The sequence below is a fragment of the Scyliorhinus torazame genome, chromosome 22, assembly GCF_047496885.1.
Source record: "Scyliorhinus torazame isolate Kashiwa2021f chromosome 22, sScyTor2.1, whole genome shotgun sequence".
NCBI classification, from domain to species: domain Eukaryota; kingdom Metazoa; phylum Chordata; class Chondrichthyes; order Carcharhiniformes; family Scyliorhinidae; genus Scyliorhinus; species Scyliorhinus torazame.
In genome coordinates this window covers 53,038,263-53,053,892 of record NC_092728.1, presented here as the reverse complement: position 1 = coordinate 53,053,892, position 15,630 = coordinate 53,038,263, and the positions used below count along the sequence as shown (strand labels likewise).

At 45.8% G+C, this 15,630-nt stretch overlaps 1 protein-coding gene across 1 annotated transcript in view; it reads right to left on the bottom strand.

Moving 5' to 3' along the window:
- Window positions 1-306: 306 nt before the first annotated feature.
- The window catches only part of LOC140399089 (fibronectin type III domain containing protein 3C1-like), a 133,157-nt gene continuing 117,833 nt past the window's right edge, over window positions 307-15,630 (bottom strand). Inside the window, exons 7-9 of the mRNA XM_072488220.1 lie at window positions 10,591-10,769; window positions 5,107-5,814; window positions 307-3,050 (exon numbers count right to left, since the gene is read on the bottom strand). Of these exons, the coding sequence (XP_072344321.1) occupies window positions 2,816-3,050; window positions 5,107-5,814; window positions 10,591-10,769 (1,122 nt within the window). The 3' untranslated portion in view covers window positions 307-2,815. The remainder of the gene's footprint in view (window positions 3,051-5,106; window positions 5,815-10,590; window positions 10,770-15,630) is intronic.

Below are 15,630 nucleotides of genomic sequence, written 5' to 3'. Positions count from 1 at the left end.
AATGCTGTTCATGGGCCAGTTACCAGTAGGTCAGCCATTCCTTGGTTTGCTCAGCAGTGCTTTCCTTCCCTTTCCCCCAGAATGCAGCTTGCTGCAATCCACAGTATCCACAGAAATGGAACATCTATTGTTTGGAGGATAAAGTATTAGCCTGTGACTTACCATCAAGTGGCACAACTGACTGGCACACCAAAGTCCAGTGGCACAAGACCAACTCTATTCACAACTGTTTTCTTTCAGCCACTGTAAGCCCTTTCTCTGGCCACCTGAACCACAGTTGTAAAGAATGCCTCGACACATTTAGGGTATTTTAAAAAAAAATTTAAATGTTTAATGCAACACAAAATGTAAAGTAGAGGCTGCATCAAATTACAGAAAGAATGATGCTGAAAAAGGTGTATTCACAATGAGCACCGACAATAGGCTCCAGCCTATTGTTGATAGACAACCATTTCTATGCGGCCATTGATTACTTTGTCAAAACCCTTGCCAATGTTACATTGTTCATTGCTCTTAGTGCCTATCAGCAAGTCCTCATCAGAGGAATTCAATTATGAGCTGAAATCACAGTGACTGGAAGGGATGGCTCCTAAAAATTCTAAAGGTCCTCACCTCTGTGTTGGTTCAACAGGATGGCCCCTCCTCCCTCTCTCAAGTCAGAGTGATTGTATTGCAAAATGGACTGGGAATAGTTTATCCAGTCTGGATTCAGAAAAGCCAAGTTAATTTCACAAAAGATTGATATTTGTGCAAAGTTCTTGACATGACTGAACACTTGCCAGTGCATTGACTACCTGAGGAGGTCTTGTGGTACAGTGATAGCACCCCTACCTCCCAACCAGGTGCAAGTCCAATGCCAGGACCTGCAGCCACAGAACAAACATTCATAATGGGCTGGTAATCAGCTCAGGAAACCTTCCACCACTGGAATGCTTGCCTTCATTCGATGGGCATCGAATATAAAAACTGGCAAGTCATGCTACATTTGTATAGAACATTGGTAAGGCCGCACTTGGAATATTGCGCGCAATTCTGGTCGCCACACTACCAGAAGGATGTGGAGGCTTTGGAGAGGGTGCAGAGGAGGTTTACCAGGATGTTGCCTGGTATGGAGGGCATTAGCTATGCAGAGAGGCTGAAAAGAATCATAGAATCATAGAATTTACAATGCAGAAGGAGGCCATTCGGCCCATTGAACCTGCACCAGTCCTTGGAAAGAGCATCCTACTTAGGCCCATAACTCCACTCTTTTCCCGTAACCCAGTAACCCCACCTAACCTTTTTGGACACTAAGGGGCAATTTAGAATGGCCAATCCACCTAATGTGTACATCTTTGGACTGTGGGCGGAAACCGGAGCACCCGGAGGAAACCTACACAGACACGGTGAGAACGTGCAGACTCCACACAGACAGTCACCTGAGGCAGGATTGAACTTGGGACCCTAGAGCTGTGTGGCAGCAGTGCTAACCACTGTGCCACCATGCCGTCTCTCAGACGGTTTTCGTTAGAACGACGAAGTTTGACGGGGCGACCTGATAGAGGCCTACAAGACTATGAGAGGCATGGATAAAGTGGATGGGCAGGCAATCTTTCCCAGGGTGAAGGGTTCAGTCACCAGGAGGCGTAGGTTTAAGATCCATGGGGCAAAGTTTAGAGGTGATGTGTGATGGAGGTTTCTTTACACAGAGAGTGGTGAGTGCCTGGAATGCGCTGCCAGGGGAGGTTGTGGAAGCAGATACATTAACGGTGTTCAAAAGGAATCTCAACAAATACATGGATAGGATGGGTGTAGAGGGATACGGCTCTAGGAAGTGTTGAGGGTTTTGGCCAAGGGTGGTATCATGACCGGTACAGGCTTGGAGGGCCGAAAGGCCTGTTCCTGTGCTGCATTGTTCTTTGTTCCGCAAAGCGGAAAACAGCGTGGTTGTGAAGATACGCTAACAGAAAATTGTCTGCCTGGCAATGGCTCGCCTTCGTCATAACGTTGTGCTATAATAGGGTTTAGTTATTTTACGTTTGGCTTTTCGCCTTATGTACTCAGCCATGCATAGTATTTCCACGTTTTATGTTCCCCATTGAGATTCGGGTCAGTCATAACCAACTCTAGAAAGGCTAGAGAAAGAAGACCAATTCCTGAGATCGGGGCACGTCTTTTCGCACGGGGCTTCATTGGTTTCCCAGAGACACTAATACCTCGCTGGGAAAATAGGTAGACATGTAGTGAGGTCACCTGAACCGGGGCCCACCTCGCTGAAAAACTAGAACTTTAACGTCGTGATCATATGTGCCACATACGTCAATACTCTGTATGTTGGCCCCAAGACTGGTTGCTTGCAGCCATCGTCATGTTAAAAAGAAAAGCTACTATCATGGTCTATTTTTTACTGCTGATCTCACTGTTACACAACAGAGCTATCTGCTGTTCAGCAGCACTTATACACAAGCGGAGCACACAGCAAGCAACAAAGAACCCTTCAAAGAAATCCTGCCCTTCATTCAGCTGCATTTGATATTTGCCTTCCGCTAATACAACCGCTAAGTGGCTGGTTTAGCATAGGACTAAATAGCTGGCTTTTAAAGCAGCCCAAGGCACCAAGCACGGTTCAATTCCCGCACCAGCCTCCCCGAACAGGCGCCGGAATGTGGCGACTAGGGGCCTTTCACAGTAACTTCATTTGAAGCCTACTTGTGAAAATAAGCAATTTTCATTTTCAACCATCAGATTACAGATAAACTGGGAAATAAAGGGTTGTGGATTTTGAAAGCAATTCAGCAACACAAAATTACTTCGAAAAATGCTAGAATCTGGGCCGTTATTTGTGTCGTGCAACAGTTTTGGACATGGCTTCACCCTCGCATTGCTTATGGATTCCCTTTAGACTCCCTTTGCTTAAGGTTTGGTGAGCTCTCGGTGTTTTGCCCGGGGATTGATCTTTATGAATTCCTGGTTGGGTTCGGGACCTTCTGAGTCGTTCAGCCAGTTCAGAAATATCTTTGGTTGAAGGTGAAGCAATCGGCTGGCTCATCCGGGCAGGTGAATAAAGACATCTGTAAAAGCAGTAGAATAGAAGGACAAATTTAATATTTTGCACCACTTTAACATTCAATTTTCAGACAAACCATTTATTCCACTATAGTCCTCAGGATCTATGTTTATAGAATAACAGAATGGTACAACACGCAAATAGACGATTTAATCTTGGTAACTTGGTAGTTATTCAGCGAGTCCTACTATCGTGTTCTTTGTCTATTTTCCTGCAAGTGCTTCCTCGTCAAGTGTGTTTCCAATTCCCTTTTGAATGCTCCTAAATCTGCTTCCTTTAGACTGTAATATTCAAGTTGCAACAAATCACGGTGGCTCAGTGGTTAGCACTGCTGCCTCACAGCACCAGGGACCCGGTTCGATTCCGCCCCTGGGTGATTGCCTGTGTGGAGTTTGCACGTTCTCCCCGTGCCTGTGTGGGTTTCCTCCAGTTGCTCCGGTTTCCTCCCACAGTCTGAGGATGCGTAGGTTAGGTGGATTGGCCATGCTAAATTACCCCTCAGTGTCTGGGAATATGCAGGTTAGGCTACGGGGATAGGGCGGGAAGTGGACTTAGGTATGGTGCTCTTTCGGAGGGTCAGAATGGCACTGTACAGTAGGGATTCTATTTTTAAAAAATTGTTTGACAATAATCTACAATTTTCATATTTTAATAAAATCTCCCCTGCACCTCCTCTGTTCTAAGGAAAGAAAAAATTAGCTTTTCTAGTCTCTCCCTGCAACTGAAACCCTTCAAGTTCCTTTGCTGAAGTAACATTGAGGTTGTTCTTGCTGTCGCTGTCCTGTAATTTACAGTAAGATGTAATATGAAAATGCCAGGTACCTGTTTGAACTAAAATCTTCTGCACTTCCGAGGTCCGTATCCCTCTATTCCCATCCTATTCATTTATTCGTCAAGATGCCTCTTAAAAGTCCCTATCTTATCTGGTTCCACCATCTCCTCTATTAGCGCGTTCCAGGAGCTCATCACCCTCTGTGTAAAAGGTTTCCCTTGCACATCTCTTCTAAACTTTCCCCTCGCACCTTAAACCCATGTCCCCTCGTAATTGACTCTTCACCCTGGGAAAAAGTGCCCAGCTACCCACTCTGTCAATGCCACTGATAAAGTTCTAACTAAATGATGAACAGACCACTAGGCTTAGGGATACACTAAAGGATTGTTCACATTGCCCAACATTCATGTGGAACCAAGCAGCAGTAACGCGAAATTTCAAACACCAAGACATTTGGAAGGAGATCGGGAGGTATAATTCCGTGTGGACGAAACAGCTTGAGAAAATTCAATAGGAGGGAAACAATAGAACAACTAAGGACTGAAGTTAAGGTCAATGTCCAAACCAGAGAGACGGAAAAGGAAATACTATTCCTAAAGTCAGGTGAAGTTTGGTTGGAGAAGTGTAAAAGATCGAAGATGGAAAGGTCAGGGAAGAATGGGAGAGTATAGAATTAACGCCAGTGGGACATCAAGATCTTCCAAGGGCAGAAGGGTGATCAATAGAACAGTCACCAAATGTGTATTTGGGAAAGTTAAAGGAGCACTCGGCAGTATCACATAACTGATGCACTGCAGAGGTGTACCTACCTTTATACTGAGCACTCAGCTCTGGGGGGGTGGCTGACAGGGCAAATCCATAGAGGACTTTGAAAATGAGAATGAGAAGTTTAAAGTTAGCGGACTGGCAGCCGATATAGATGAACGAACACAGTGACGATGGGAGTTGGTGTGAGTTCGGGCTCGGTCAGTGAAGTTGTGGATGATCTCAAATTTACCCAAAGTGAGAGTCCAGCCAGGAGGGTCCTGGGATAATCAAGCCTCGAGCTAAAGGACGCATGGAAGTGGGTTTCCGCAGCAGGTAAGCTAGGCTGGTGTTGAGATGGATGAATTTGCTAAGGTGGATATAGAAGTAGGCTTGGTGATGGAGAGAATATATAAAGAAAGTTTTCTCTTACAAAGTTTTTCTCTCCGTTACAAAGGCAATGGCAGAGCCATTGAAAAGTATGAAACGATATAATTATCTAACTTGCCGCTAATATGGTTTGGTGCAATAAATGGTGACATACCTCGTTGTATTTTCATACTCATCCTTGGCTGTCTTCTTCATTACTGGCTTGCTTTCGCATTTCCCTTCGCTCGTGATGGCGCTGACGGCGCATGTATATTCTGTGTTTGCAGTCAGGCGTCTTGCTGTGAAGGAGCGATCTGGCCCCAGGTACACTACTTTCCCATTCATGCAGAGTTCAAAGTTGAACAGGCGTCCCAGGGGCACTTCCGGCATGTCCCAGGTGATGAACATCTCATTGCGCCCAAGAACGTTGAGGGTCAGTTTACTTGGAGCATGGTCGCCAGGGTCAGCTGTGATCGCTGCGAGAGAGGACCTCTCCCCCTTTCCTTTGCTAGTGCAGGCACACACGTGGAACCCGTAGGATTTGGAAGGCGTGAGGCCACTGACGATGCAGCTGCGATCTGTCGTAGATTCGATCACTGTGTCACCTCTGTGCACGATGTAACATTTAATCACACCGTTGGGTTCTGCTGGTGGGGCCCATGCTAGCTTCAGCTGAGTGGGAGTGCAGCCGATCACTCGAAAATCGAGCGGGCAGCTCGGCACCGACTCTTCCACAGTCACCGTGGTAACATCGCTGTAGAGCCCGTCATCTCCCTCGGTGGAAACATGGAGCCTGAAAGCATATTCTTTGCACAGCTTGACATTTGTTAAAACATAGCTGCAGTCCGGGCCCTTGTACAGTCGTTTGTCACCATCGAACAAGCTGAAAGCACAGCAAAACAGAACAAAGGACAACTAGATTCAGAGTAACTTCTACTTCATATTTATCTTCAAAGATTGAATCAGAATGCATGCCTCGTATTCCCTCCCTTCCTCTATCAAAAGTATCCACAGGTTTACACTATGGTGCTAGAGTATCTTTGAGGGAGGAGGGGGTGTTCCATGCCTATTGCCTTCATCTGAGCTGAGGCAGTAAGCTGTAAGATTGTGATGAGTGGCCTCAGCATCCCTGAAGCAATAGATCAAGATGATCACTCTTACTGTGATTGTTCTGAACTCTTGCACCCATGTTCTCCACCTGTCTGTCCCTTGCCCCCCTCCAAATGGCTTTTTCAATTCAAGGAGTTCACTTTGGAAGGGACTACACAAAAGAAGCGAGGGCAACATCAGATAGAAGTGAAAGCAAAATGCTGCAGCTGCTGGAAACCTGAAAGAAAAAGAGCATTTTCCGTGCCTATCACAGCAGTGGGCGAGCAGTAAGAATGGTTGAGGACTTTTACAGCTATTGACAAGTCAGCCATTCACAAGTCAGCCAGAAGATTGCTTCTTTTTATAAAAGAAGGAACTTTCCACAAAACCTTTGCTGATAACGCAGCACAGCATTGGAAGAATTGCGAACAACTCAGAATTGCTCAGGCTGAATAATAGAAATGTACACAAGACGACACAGTGTCGGTAACGTGGCAGAGTAGAAGATCAGGTCATCTTCAAGACTTTAGAGTACCCAGTTCTTTTTTTTCCAATTAAGGGGCAACGTTGCGAGGCCAATTCACCTACTCTGCATGTCTTTTTGGGTTGTGGGGGGGTGAGACCCACGTAGACACAGGCTTCGTCTGTTCCCAGCCTTTTAGCCCTGACAAATGCCTCCTTTTTCTTTTTGACGAGGACTACAATATCTCTCGTTATCCAAGGTACCCGAAAATTGCCGTATTTAACCTTCTTCCTCACAGGAACATGCCGGTGAATTCCTTTCAACTGACACTTGAAAGCCTCCCACATGTCAGATGTCGATTTACCCTCGAACATCTGCCCCCAATCTAGGTTCTTCAGCTCCCGCCTAATATTGTTATAATTAGCCTTCCCCCAATTTAGCACATTCACCCTAGGACCACTCTTATCCTTGTCCACCAGCACTTTAAAACTTACTGAATTGTGGTCACTGTTCCCGGGCCGGGCTCATTCCCCAATACCAGGTCCAGTACAGCCCCTTCCCTAGTTGGACTGTCTACATATTGTCTTAAGAAGCCCTCCTGGATGCTCCTTACAAACTCTGCCTCGTCTCAGCTCCTGGCACTAAGTGAGTCCCAGTCAATATTGGGGAAATTGAAGTTTCCCATCACAACAACCCTGTTGTTTTTACTCTTTTCCAAAATCTGTCTACCTATCTGCTCCTCTATTTCCCGCTGGCTGTTGGGAGGCCTGTAGTAAACCCCCAACATTGTGACTGCACCCTTCTTAGTCCTGATTTCTACCCATATAGCCTCACTGCCCTCTGAGGTGTCCTCCCGTAGTACAGCTGTTATATTCTCCCTAACCAGTAGCACAACTCCGCCACCCGTTTTACATCCCCCTCTATCCCGCCAATCCTGCCCTTCCCTCAACCAGGTCTCTGTAATGTCAACAACATCATAGTTCCAAGTACTAATCCAAGCTCTAAGTTCATCTGCCTTACCCGTAATACTTCTTGCATTAAAACATATGCACTTCAGGCCACCAGACCCGCTGTGTTCAGCAACTTCTCCCTGTCTGCTCTGCCTCAGAGCCATACTGGCCCTATTCCCTAGTTCTCCCTCAATGCTCTCACCTTCTGACCTATTGCTCCCGTGCCCACCCCCCTGCCATACTAGTTCAAACCCTCCCGTTTGACATTAGCAAACCTCGCGGCCAGGATATTTATGCCTCTCCAGTTTAGATGCAACCCGTCCTTCCTATATAGGTCACACCTGCCCCGGAAGAGATCCCAGTGGTCCAGATAACGGAAACCCTCCCTCCTACACCAGCTGTTTAGCCACGTGTTTAGCTGCTCTATCTTCCTATTTCTAGTCTCACTGGCACGTGGCACAGGGAGTAATCCCGAGATTACAACCCTAGAGGTCCTGTCTTTTAACTTTCTTCCTAGCTCCCTGAACCCCTGCTGCAGGACCTCATGCCCCTTACTGCCTATGTCGTTAGTACCAATACGTACAACGACCTCTGCCTGTTTGCCCTCCCCCTTCAGTATGCCCTCTACCCGTTCGGAGACATCCTGGACCCTGGCACCAGGGAGGCAACATACCATCCTGGAGTCTCTTTCACGTCCACAGAAGCACCTATCTGTGCCCCTGACTATAGAGTCCCCTATGACTATTGCTCTTCTGCGCTTTGACCCTCCCTTCTGAACATCAGAGGCAGCCGTGGTGCCACTGCTCTGGCTGCTGCTGTTTTCCCCTGATAGGCTATCCCCCCCGACAGTATCCAGAGGGGTATATCTGTTCAAGAGGGGGACAACCACAAGGGATTCCTGCACTGACTGCCTGCCCTTTCTGGTGGTCACCCATTTCTCTGCCTGCACCTTGGGTGTGACCACCCAATCTATCTATGACGCTTTCCACCACCTACATGCTCCTAAGTGCATCCAACTGCTGCTCCAACCGAACCATGTGAGGAGCTCCAGTTGGGAGCACTTTCTGCAGATGAAGCCATCCGGGACTATGGAAGCCTCCCGGACCTGCCACATCTCACAGTCAGAGCACTGCACCCCTCTAATTGACATTGCGTCAATTAATTAGTAAATTAAATTTAAAAGTTGTTTAAAAAAGTTACTGTTAACTGTATGTTTCCTAGCACTAGATTTCTACTGTAAATGTGAAAGCTAAATACAGTACTCTCCGATCTCTGGCTTAGATACACCTCTAAATTATAATTAAGTAATTATGTTTAATTAGTTACCAATGCTTAATTTTTAAAATTTAGTGTAGATTCCCAACCAGCCAATCAGGTCACAGTTTTTCTGTGACGTCACTTCAGTCCCCCCCCCCCCCCCCCCCCCCACCCCCACACACACATAATTTGAAAAGGTAATAAAAGTAAAAATGAGTAAAAATCACTTACTTACCTTCCGAGGGTCTCCAATGCTCTCTGGCTCACTCCCTGCTGATTAGAAGTTACAGGCCAGAAGAAGGAGAGAACAAAACAGTAGGGAAAAAGCACCTTCACCCACTCTGTACCGAATTACCTCACTGCACCAAATTACCAAGTTCCAGATTCCCACTCTGGATGTGTCTCACTCAGGCTGTGTCTCTTTGACCTGCGCAAAGCTTACTGAGTGCGCTTTCTGTCGGTCTTTTATACAGACTTCAGCTGACCAGGGTGACTCACATTACTTTAATTTCAAAGAGAAGAATACAATGTGCACCTTTGTGCCCCCAAATATGCCTCAGGTGACTGACAGATAACTGCTCTCAGCAATTAGGGTGGGGGCAGCTTCAGCCAATCAGACACTAATCTACACACCGCACTTTTGACTGAAAAACAGCAGAATTAGATTTACCACTTACCTTTCCTGATTACCTCACTGCACCAAATTACCAAGTTCCAAATTCCCACTCTGGATGTGTCTCACTCAGGCTGTGTCTCTTTGACCTGCGCAAAGCTTTGGAAGGATTGAGTCTAGAGGTAACGGAGGCATGGTGGTGGCTTCAACAGTAGATGAGCTAAGATGGGATGAGGTTCCAGATTTGTAAACAGGTGATCTTATGATAGGCACGAACATGAGGTCAGAAGCTCATCTCAGGGTCAAATGTGACACCAAGGCTCTGAACAGACTGGCTAAAACTCAGACTGTTGCCAGGCAGTGGGATGGAGTCAGTAGCTAGGGAACGGAGTCTGGAGCTGGGATCATGTCAAAAGCTCAGCAAGGTGCAGTGACTCCCAATTAAATGCAAACCGATCATACTTATATTAATACCAATCATTAGATGTTCCCAGGAGTGAAGATGCCTGCAACTAAGAGTCTCTGTGGAATAATAGAATGCACTTTAAAAACAAGAATTGGCAACACACAACCAGGAAAGCACGTTGCGCTGAAATTACTCACCATAGATCCACCTTCATTGAGGGGTAAAGGCTGACCATTCAATATTAGATTCATTGAAGTCTGGGGAAATGAATTTCTAAAATAAACTCCATGACAACATGCCCATTGCTACTGAAAACCCTCCAGCAATTGCCTACCCAACCTCTTTGTCTTGTAACTTTCTTTCCTGACTTTATGTCGGTCTTAAAACATTTTTCAACTATTCCTCCAATAGCTGTTCAGATCTGTGAAGCACCTTAGGAGATTACAATGGTTAGCACCGCTGCCTCACAGTGCTAGGGACCCGGGTTTAATTCCTGCCTCGGTTGACTGTCCGTATGGATATACACGTTCTCCTCGTGTGTGTATGGGTTTCCTCCGGGTGCTCCGGTTTCCTCCCACAGTCTAAAGATGTGCAGATTAGGTGGACTGACCATGCTAAATTGCCTTTTATGTCCAAAAGGGTTGGGTGGGGTTGCTGGGTTGAGGGGATGGGGTGGAGGTGTGGGCTTAGGTAGAGTGCTCTTTCCGGGGGCTGGTGCGGACTCGATTGGCCGAATGGACTCCTTCTGCACTGTACATTCTATGATTCTATGATCATTGCTCTTTCTATCATGCATTGTCCGACCTCTCAATAATTTCTGGGACAATTTGAGGAAAGATTATTGCTGTCATAACTTGCTGAATCATGAAATATCGGCTTACCTGTATGTCACCTCCAGTCCGCTGTCCAGTATAACCCGGCTCCAAGTGATTCGAATTGAATTGATATTTAGAACATCCACAAGTGGAGAAGGAGGTTTGGAAAGAGGCTGCAGTTTCCTCAAGGTGAAGTCCACTTCCTCCAGCAGGTCTTTGCCAGCAGTGGGAGAGCAGGCCACAGTCTGAACAGTTAGAGTAGAACTCAAATCAAGACTCTCGAATGCATCATAGTCCCCAGGATTATTATCACTACTGGGCAAGGCCATGGTTACTGGCCACTTCGCGGCCCAACAGTTAGACGTTTGGGCCCCAGGAGTAAACCAAATACGAGAAAGAATTCTGCCGGTTCACATGGTGGGACCACAATGGGGCAATGGGGTGATAAAACTGAGTGGAGCTCTGCTGGATGGGTTCCTAGACCAAGTCCCACTGTCGGAGAATTTTACCGATGGTGGGACGAGTTTCAGACAGGGAGGCAGGAAGCACATTCAAATATTCAAATTCTCTATTGAGGGTGATTTTACTCGGCTGTCGACGTTTTGTCGATTTTGTCAATGGAGAGGCCGGCAGCTGAATGCAGGTGATCTCTCAGTAGAAACCCGGGGGCGTGGAGGGGTGGAGTAAGGGGTGGGCAAGTATTTCATTTTATTTAACAGAGGACCACAGCCAGGGATGGAAGCCCCTGGGGTTCCAATGATTCGATCAGAAGGGTTTTCTCCTCTATCACCATCATTTTAAAGTTTTGGTTTTTTTGCAAACTTTTTTTGGAGCCGACCCGGTATCGCTTGCTTCATCAGTGCCCACCATTGCCCTGGTATGGCTGAGTTGCCGACCCTCTGATTGTGCCAGGGTTGGGCGGCTGACCTGCATAACACGCCACCCATGGTGGCAGCTGATTAATGAGCTGCTGCCCATCAAACCGAAGGGGAAGACCAGCCGGCCAGCTGTGAGTTTTGCCGACATGCGTTTGCAGCTACTCTTGGAACTCCAACTCTCTGGGAAAATTCTGCCCATGTGATCACTCCCCAGTGTAACTCACTGGCAACACATTTGGTTGCTTTTCACCACGACAACACGATTTGTACTCGTATCTCTGAACCTCGTCCGATAGCAAATTTACAGTCAATCTATCCAGTTCACACAGTAATAGAAATAGCAATCTGGCCAATATATTGCTGACATGATGATGTCAGCGCACTCTTACCAGCCTGTGTGATTCCATTTTCATTTAAATCGACACCTTTCTGCTTTTTCTAGAGTCACATATCTATTGTGTTGGAGACTTAGGCTCTGGTCACTCGATGGTCACTCTATCGGGTATCTCAGAAATCATTAAGAGCAGCCTTGTGTTAAGATGTTCCATCAAATCCTTCCTCTTCTTCCCTACCCCTACACATCCCTTAATATGTTATCCTTGCTGAAAGAGTTTCGGGTGGCGGTCAGCTGGTATCAGATGGGTGCGTCACTGACTCTGTGCATCAACATTTTGGAGCCGGGCCTGTCTCACTCAGAAGTATTCACAGGCCCTTCTGGCTAGTCTAAAGAAAAAGTATCTGCAGAGGCAGAAGGAGCAGGCTGGCAGAGTGCAACAACTAAATGCCAGCAATCCCACCTCCGCCACACAGTCTTCTCCTCAGGAGGATCGACTCTTATGAATAAAATAAGGGACATTTCGCCATTGAACCCATTGAATGCCATTGGGCGGCATGGTGCTATAGTCGTTACCACTACTGCTTCACCGCTCCAGGGACCCAGGTTCAATTCCCGCCTCGGGTGACTGGCTGTGTGGAGTTTGCACGTTCTCCTCGTACCTGCGTGGGTTTTCTCTGGGTGTTCCAGTTCCTTCCCACAGTCCAAAGATGTGCAGGTTAGCTGGATTGGCCGTGTTAAATTGCCCCTTAGTCTCCAAAGGTTGAAGGTTAGGTTCGGGTAACTGGGTTAAGCGGATACGGTGTGGGCCTGACCTTAGGTAAGGTACCCTTTCAGAGGTTCGGTGCAGACTCGATGGGCCGAATGGCCTCCTTCTGCACTGTAGTAGTTCTATTCTTTTTTTTATTCATTCATGGAATGTGGTCATCGCTGGCCCATCCCTAATTGCCCTTGAGGGGACAGTTAAGACTCATCCACATTGCTGTGGGTCTGGAGTCACATGTAGGTCAGACCAGCTAAGTACGGCAGATATCCTTCCCTAAAGGACATTAGTGAATCAATTGAATTCAAATTTCATCATCTGCCCTGGTGGTGGGATTCACACCCAGGTTCCTGGTTTACTAGCCCAGTGACAATACCACAATGCCACCACCTCCCCATCTATTCTATTCTAAGTAGTTTCACACCCTGGACAGCAGATGTCTAAGCATCAATGTTCTCACTCAAACTCATGTCTGGGTTAGATAATGAGAGAAGCAACTTTAACATTGTGGAGTTCAATCATGCATTCACAATGAGGCCATCTGGTGAAACAACTATTCGGTTCTTTGTTTCTGTCAATACACTTCACCTACGGCCTCATTATGAATGTTTGGCTGAGCTCAAGCCTCAAAGGATTAGCTCAGCAGGGGCTGTTTTCACAGAAGTGGAGTGTTTGCTTGATGAGGTTACAAAAAGTTATTTCCTCTTTAAACTGTTCCTTTCAATGCTGACATTTTCAGACAAGATTAAAAAGGTATGAAGTGAGGTAAAGCTTCTGTTATTGATACTATAATGACTCTGGTTGATTAACCACTTTGTCAGCTTGTATCAGCAGCAGTTTGATCCAAAGCATATTTTTGAATAAGTGCATTTTAAGACTTTAAAGGCTATTGTTATAATATGGCTTATTGGTTCCACAGTGCATACTGTGTGAATTGGCATGGAGAAATGCAGGGGGGCAATGGAAGGTGTTCTTCCTTTTGATTTCCATTTGTTCCCATTTCTTTTATTTTTATTATTTTTGGTCCGTGGACCCATAATCAGAATGTGCCTTTAAGCAGTGGACTTAAGACTAGGCAGCCTGCTAGTCAGGACAGTGTGTTCCAGGATTTGTATTTTGGAGGGGAGGAAACAGTCGTTGGCGCCGGGTGGATCTCAAGAACCAGCTTTGGAGGAAGTCGATTCGTTTGGCTGGCTGGCAATCTGTAGGTTGGCCAGGGACAGTGTTCTAGCTGACAACACTCAGCGAAGGTCCCTGTGAAATGTTTGTGAGAGAACTGGGCAGAAGTGATTATAGCATGAAAGGAGAAGGAACTCTCTCTCTATCTCTCTCTTTCTTGCTGCTGAAAGAAAGAACTGCTTTATTGTTCTAAAACCGGCTGAGTGCCTGGCACATCTTTACCATACATTTGAAATGATTTTGAATCGACAGAGAAAGTAGACAACCTTGCCAAAGAAAACTATTTCAAGCCTATCGGAAGTAATATCAAAATAAAAGCTTGAACCCCTGAAAGACTTTAACTGGAAACAGTCCTATTGCTTCATCTTTTTATCCTTTTGTTTTATCATTATTTTCTTCTCACTTCACTATTCTTTCCCATTATGTTGTGTGTGTCTGTGTGTGTGACTGTGTGTGTGACTGTGTGTGTGAGACTGTGTGTGTGAGACTGTGTGTGTGTGACTGTGTGTGTGAGACTGTGTGTGTGAGACTGTGTGTGTGTGACTGTGTGTGTGTGACTGTGTGTGTGAGACTGTGTGTGTGTGACTGTGTGTGTGAGACTGTGTGTGTGTGACTGTGTGTGTGACTGTGTGTGTGACTGTGTGTGTGAGACTGTGTGTGCGTGTCTGTGTGTGTGACTGTGTGTGCTTGTGTATATATAGAGTAGGTCATTTTAAATGATATCACTGTTAAATAATAAAAGGTTATTTGTGTTAAATTCACAAACCCGGTGACTGCAGTTTATTAGGCTCAGTCAAGGTCCTCAGGTATTTTAAAACAACATCTAATTTTACTTGCGTTGCAATTCCGGGTCAAGTGGGGCTGGAATTGACTGCGCACTAGGCCAGGGGGTGGTGCCAAAGGGCATAGGGAAATGGAGGGCATGGATAAGCCTGTTTAAGCATACTTTTCAAAAGGTTCCTGAATTCAGACGATGGTTCATGACAAATCAGAAAGGCCATGAACCACCTCACCTCGAGAAGCTGGCCGGACTCCAAGAAAATTGGGGGTAGGAGATGGCTGTAATGATATGTATATAGTCAGGTTAGTGAAGGGTTAATAATTACATCTCTGTGTAAATCAAACACTAGAGGGCGTAACTACTTCTCTGCATTGAAGACAGACTCTCAGGGAATTCTGGGAATAGCATAAGGAGAAAGCATGGTGAAAGCACAAGAAGAAGCTTAGAGTAGATAGAGATAGCAGAAGGTTAGACCATAGTGTAGTAAGTGACTAGATATAATATTGAGTACAGCAAGACAGATTCAATATCATTTAATTATTATCTGTAGCTCAGTAGAGTGTTCAAACTTCATGCAATTAGTAGTGTAATAATAAATTAGTTTTGTTTCAATCTTTTGGTATATTCTTTGTCAACACCACATCGGGTCATTCTGGAAGAAAGGACAAAGAATACAACAAATTACCAATCATGGTAATATAACAATGTCTCCTACCGCAATACCACCGCAATGGAGCCAGCAGGTCAGAAGTGCAGAGTGCTGGCTGGCCACCCCCATCCTTATCCTGCGCCTAGCGAAAATTGACGACACCTGGGAAAGGGGCAGGAATCCCGGAATTGGGCATCTCCAGGGAACTGAAGATCTTGCCAAAAGTCAGTCACAATTTAAATTTCATCAACAGCCCAGTCGGAAAGAAAAGAGAAAAATGTGCCTCCCACTTCAGCTAGTTGAATGTTAACTACAAAGTCAAAATATACTTTTGAAGCAAGTGTTTGAGGAAAATCTCAATGCCTGACAGAAGGTAAAATGGAATCTAAATGCTTTGCACCTTTTTTTTTTAAAGACTCTTGAAATTATTTCCAGCAGTTTAACACTTACCATCAATAGGCAGATGAAAGACGAGGAAGCCTCTAAGGGAGGTTTGTAGTGTGTGTGTGTGTGTGTGTGTGT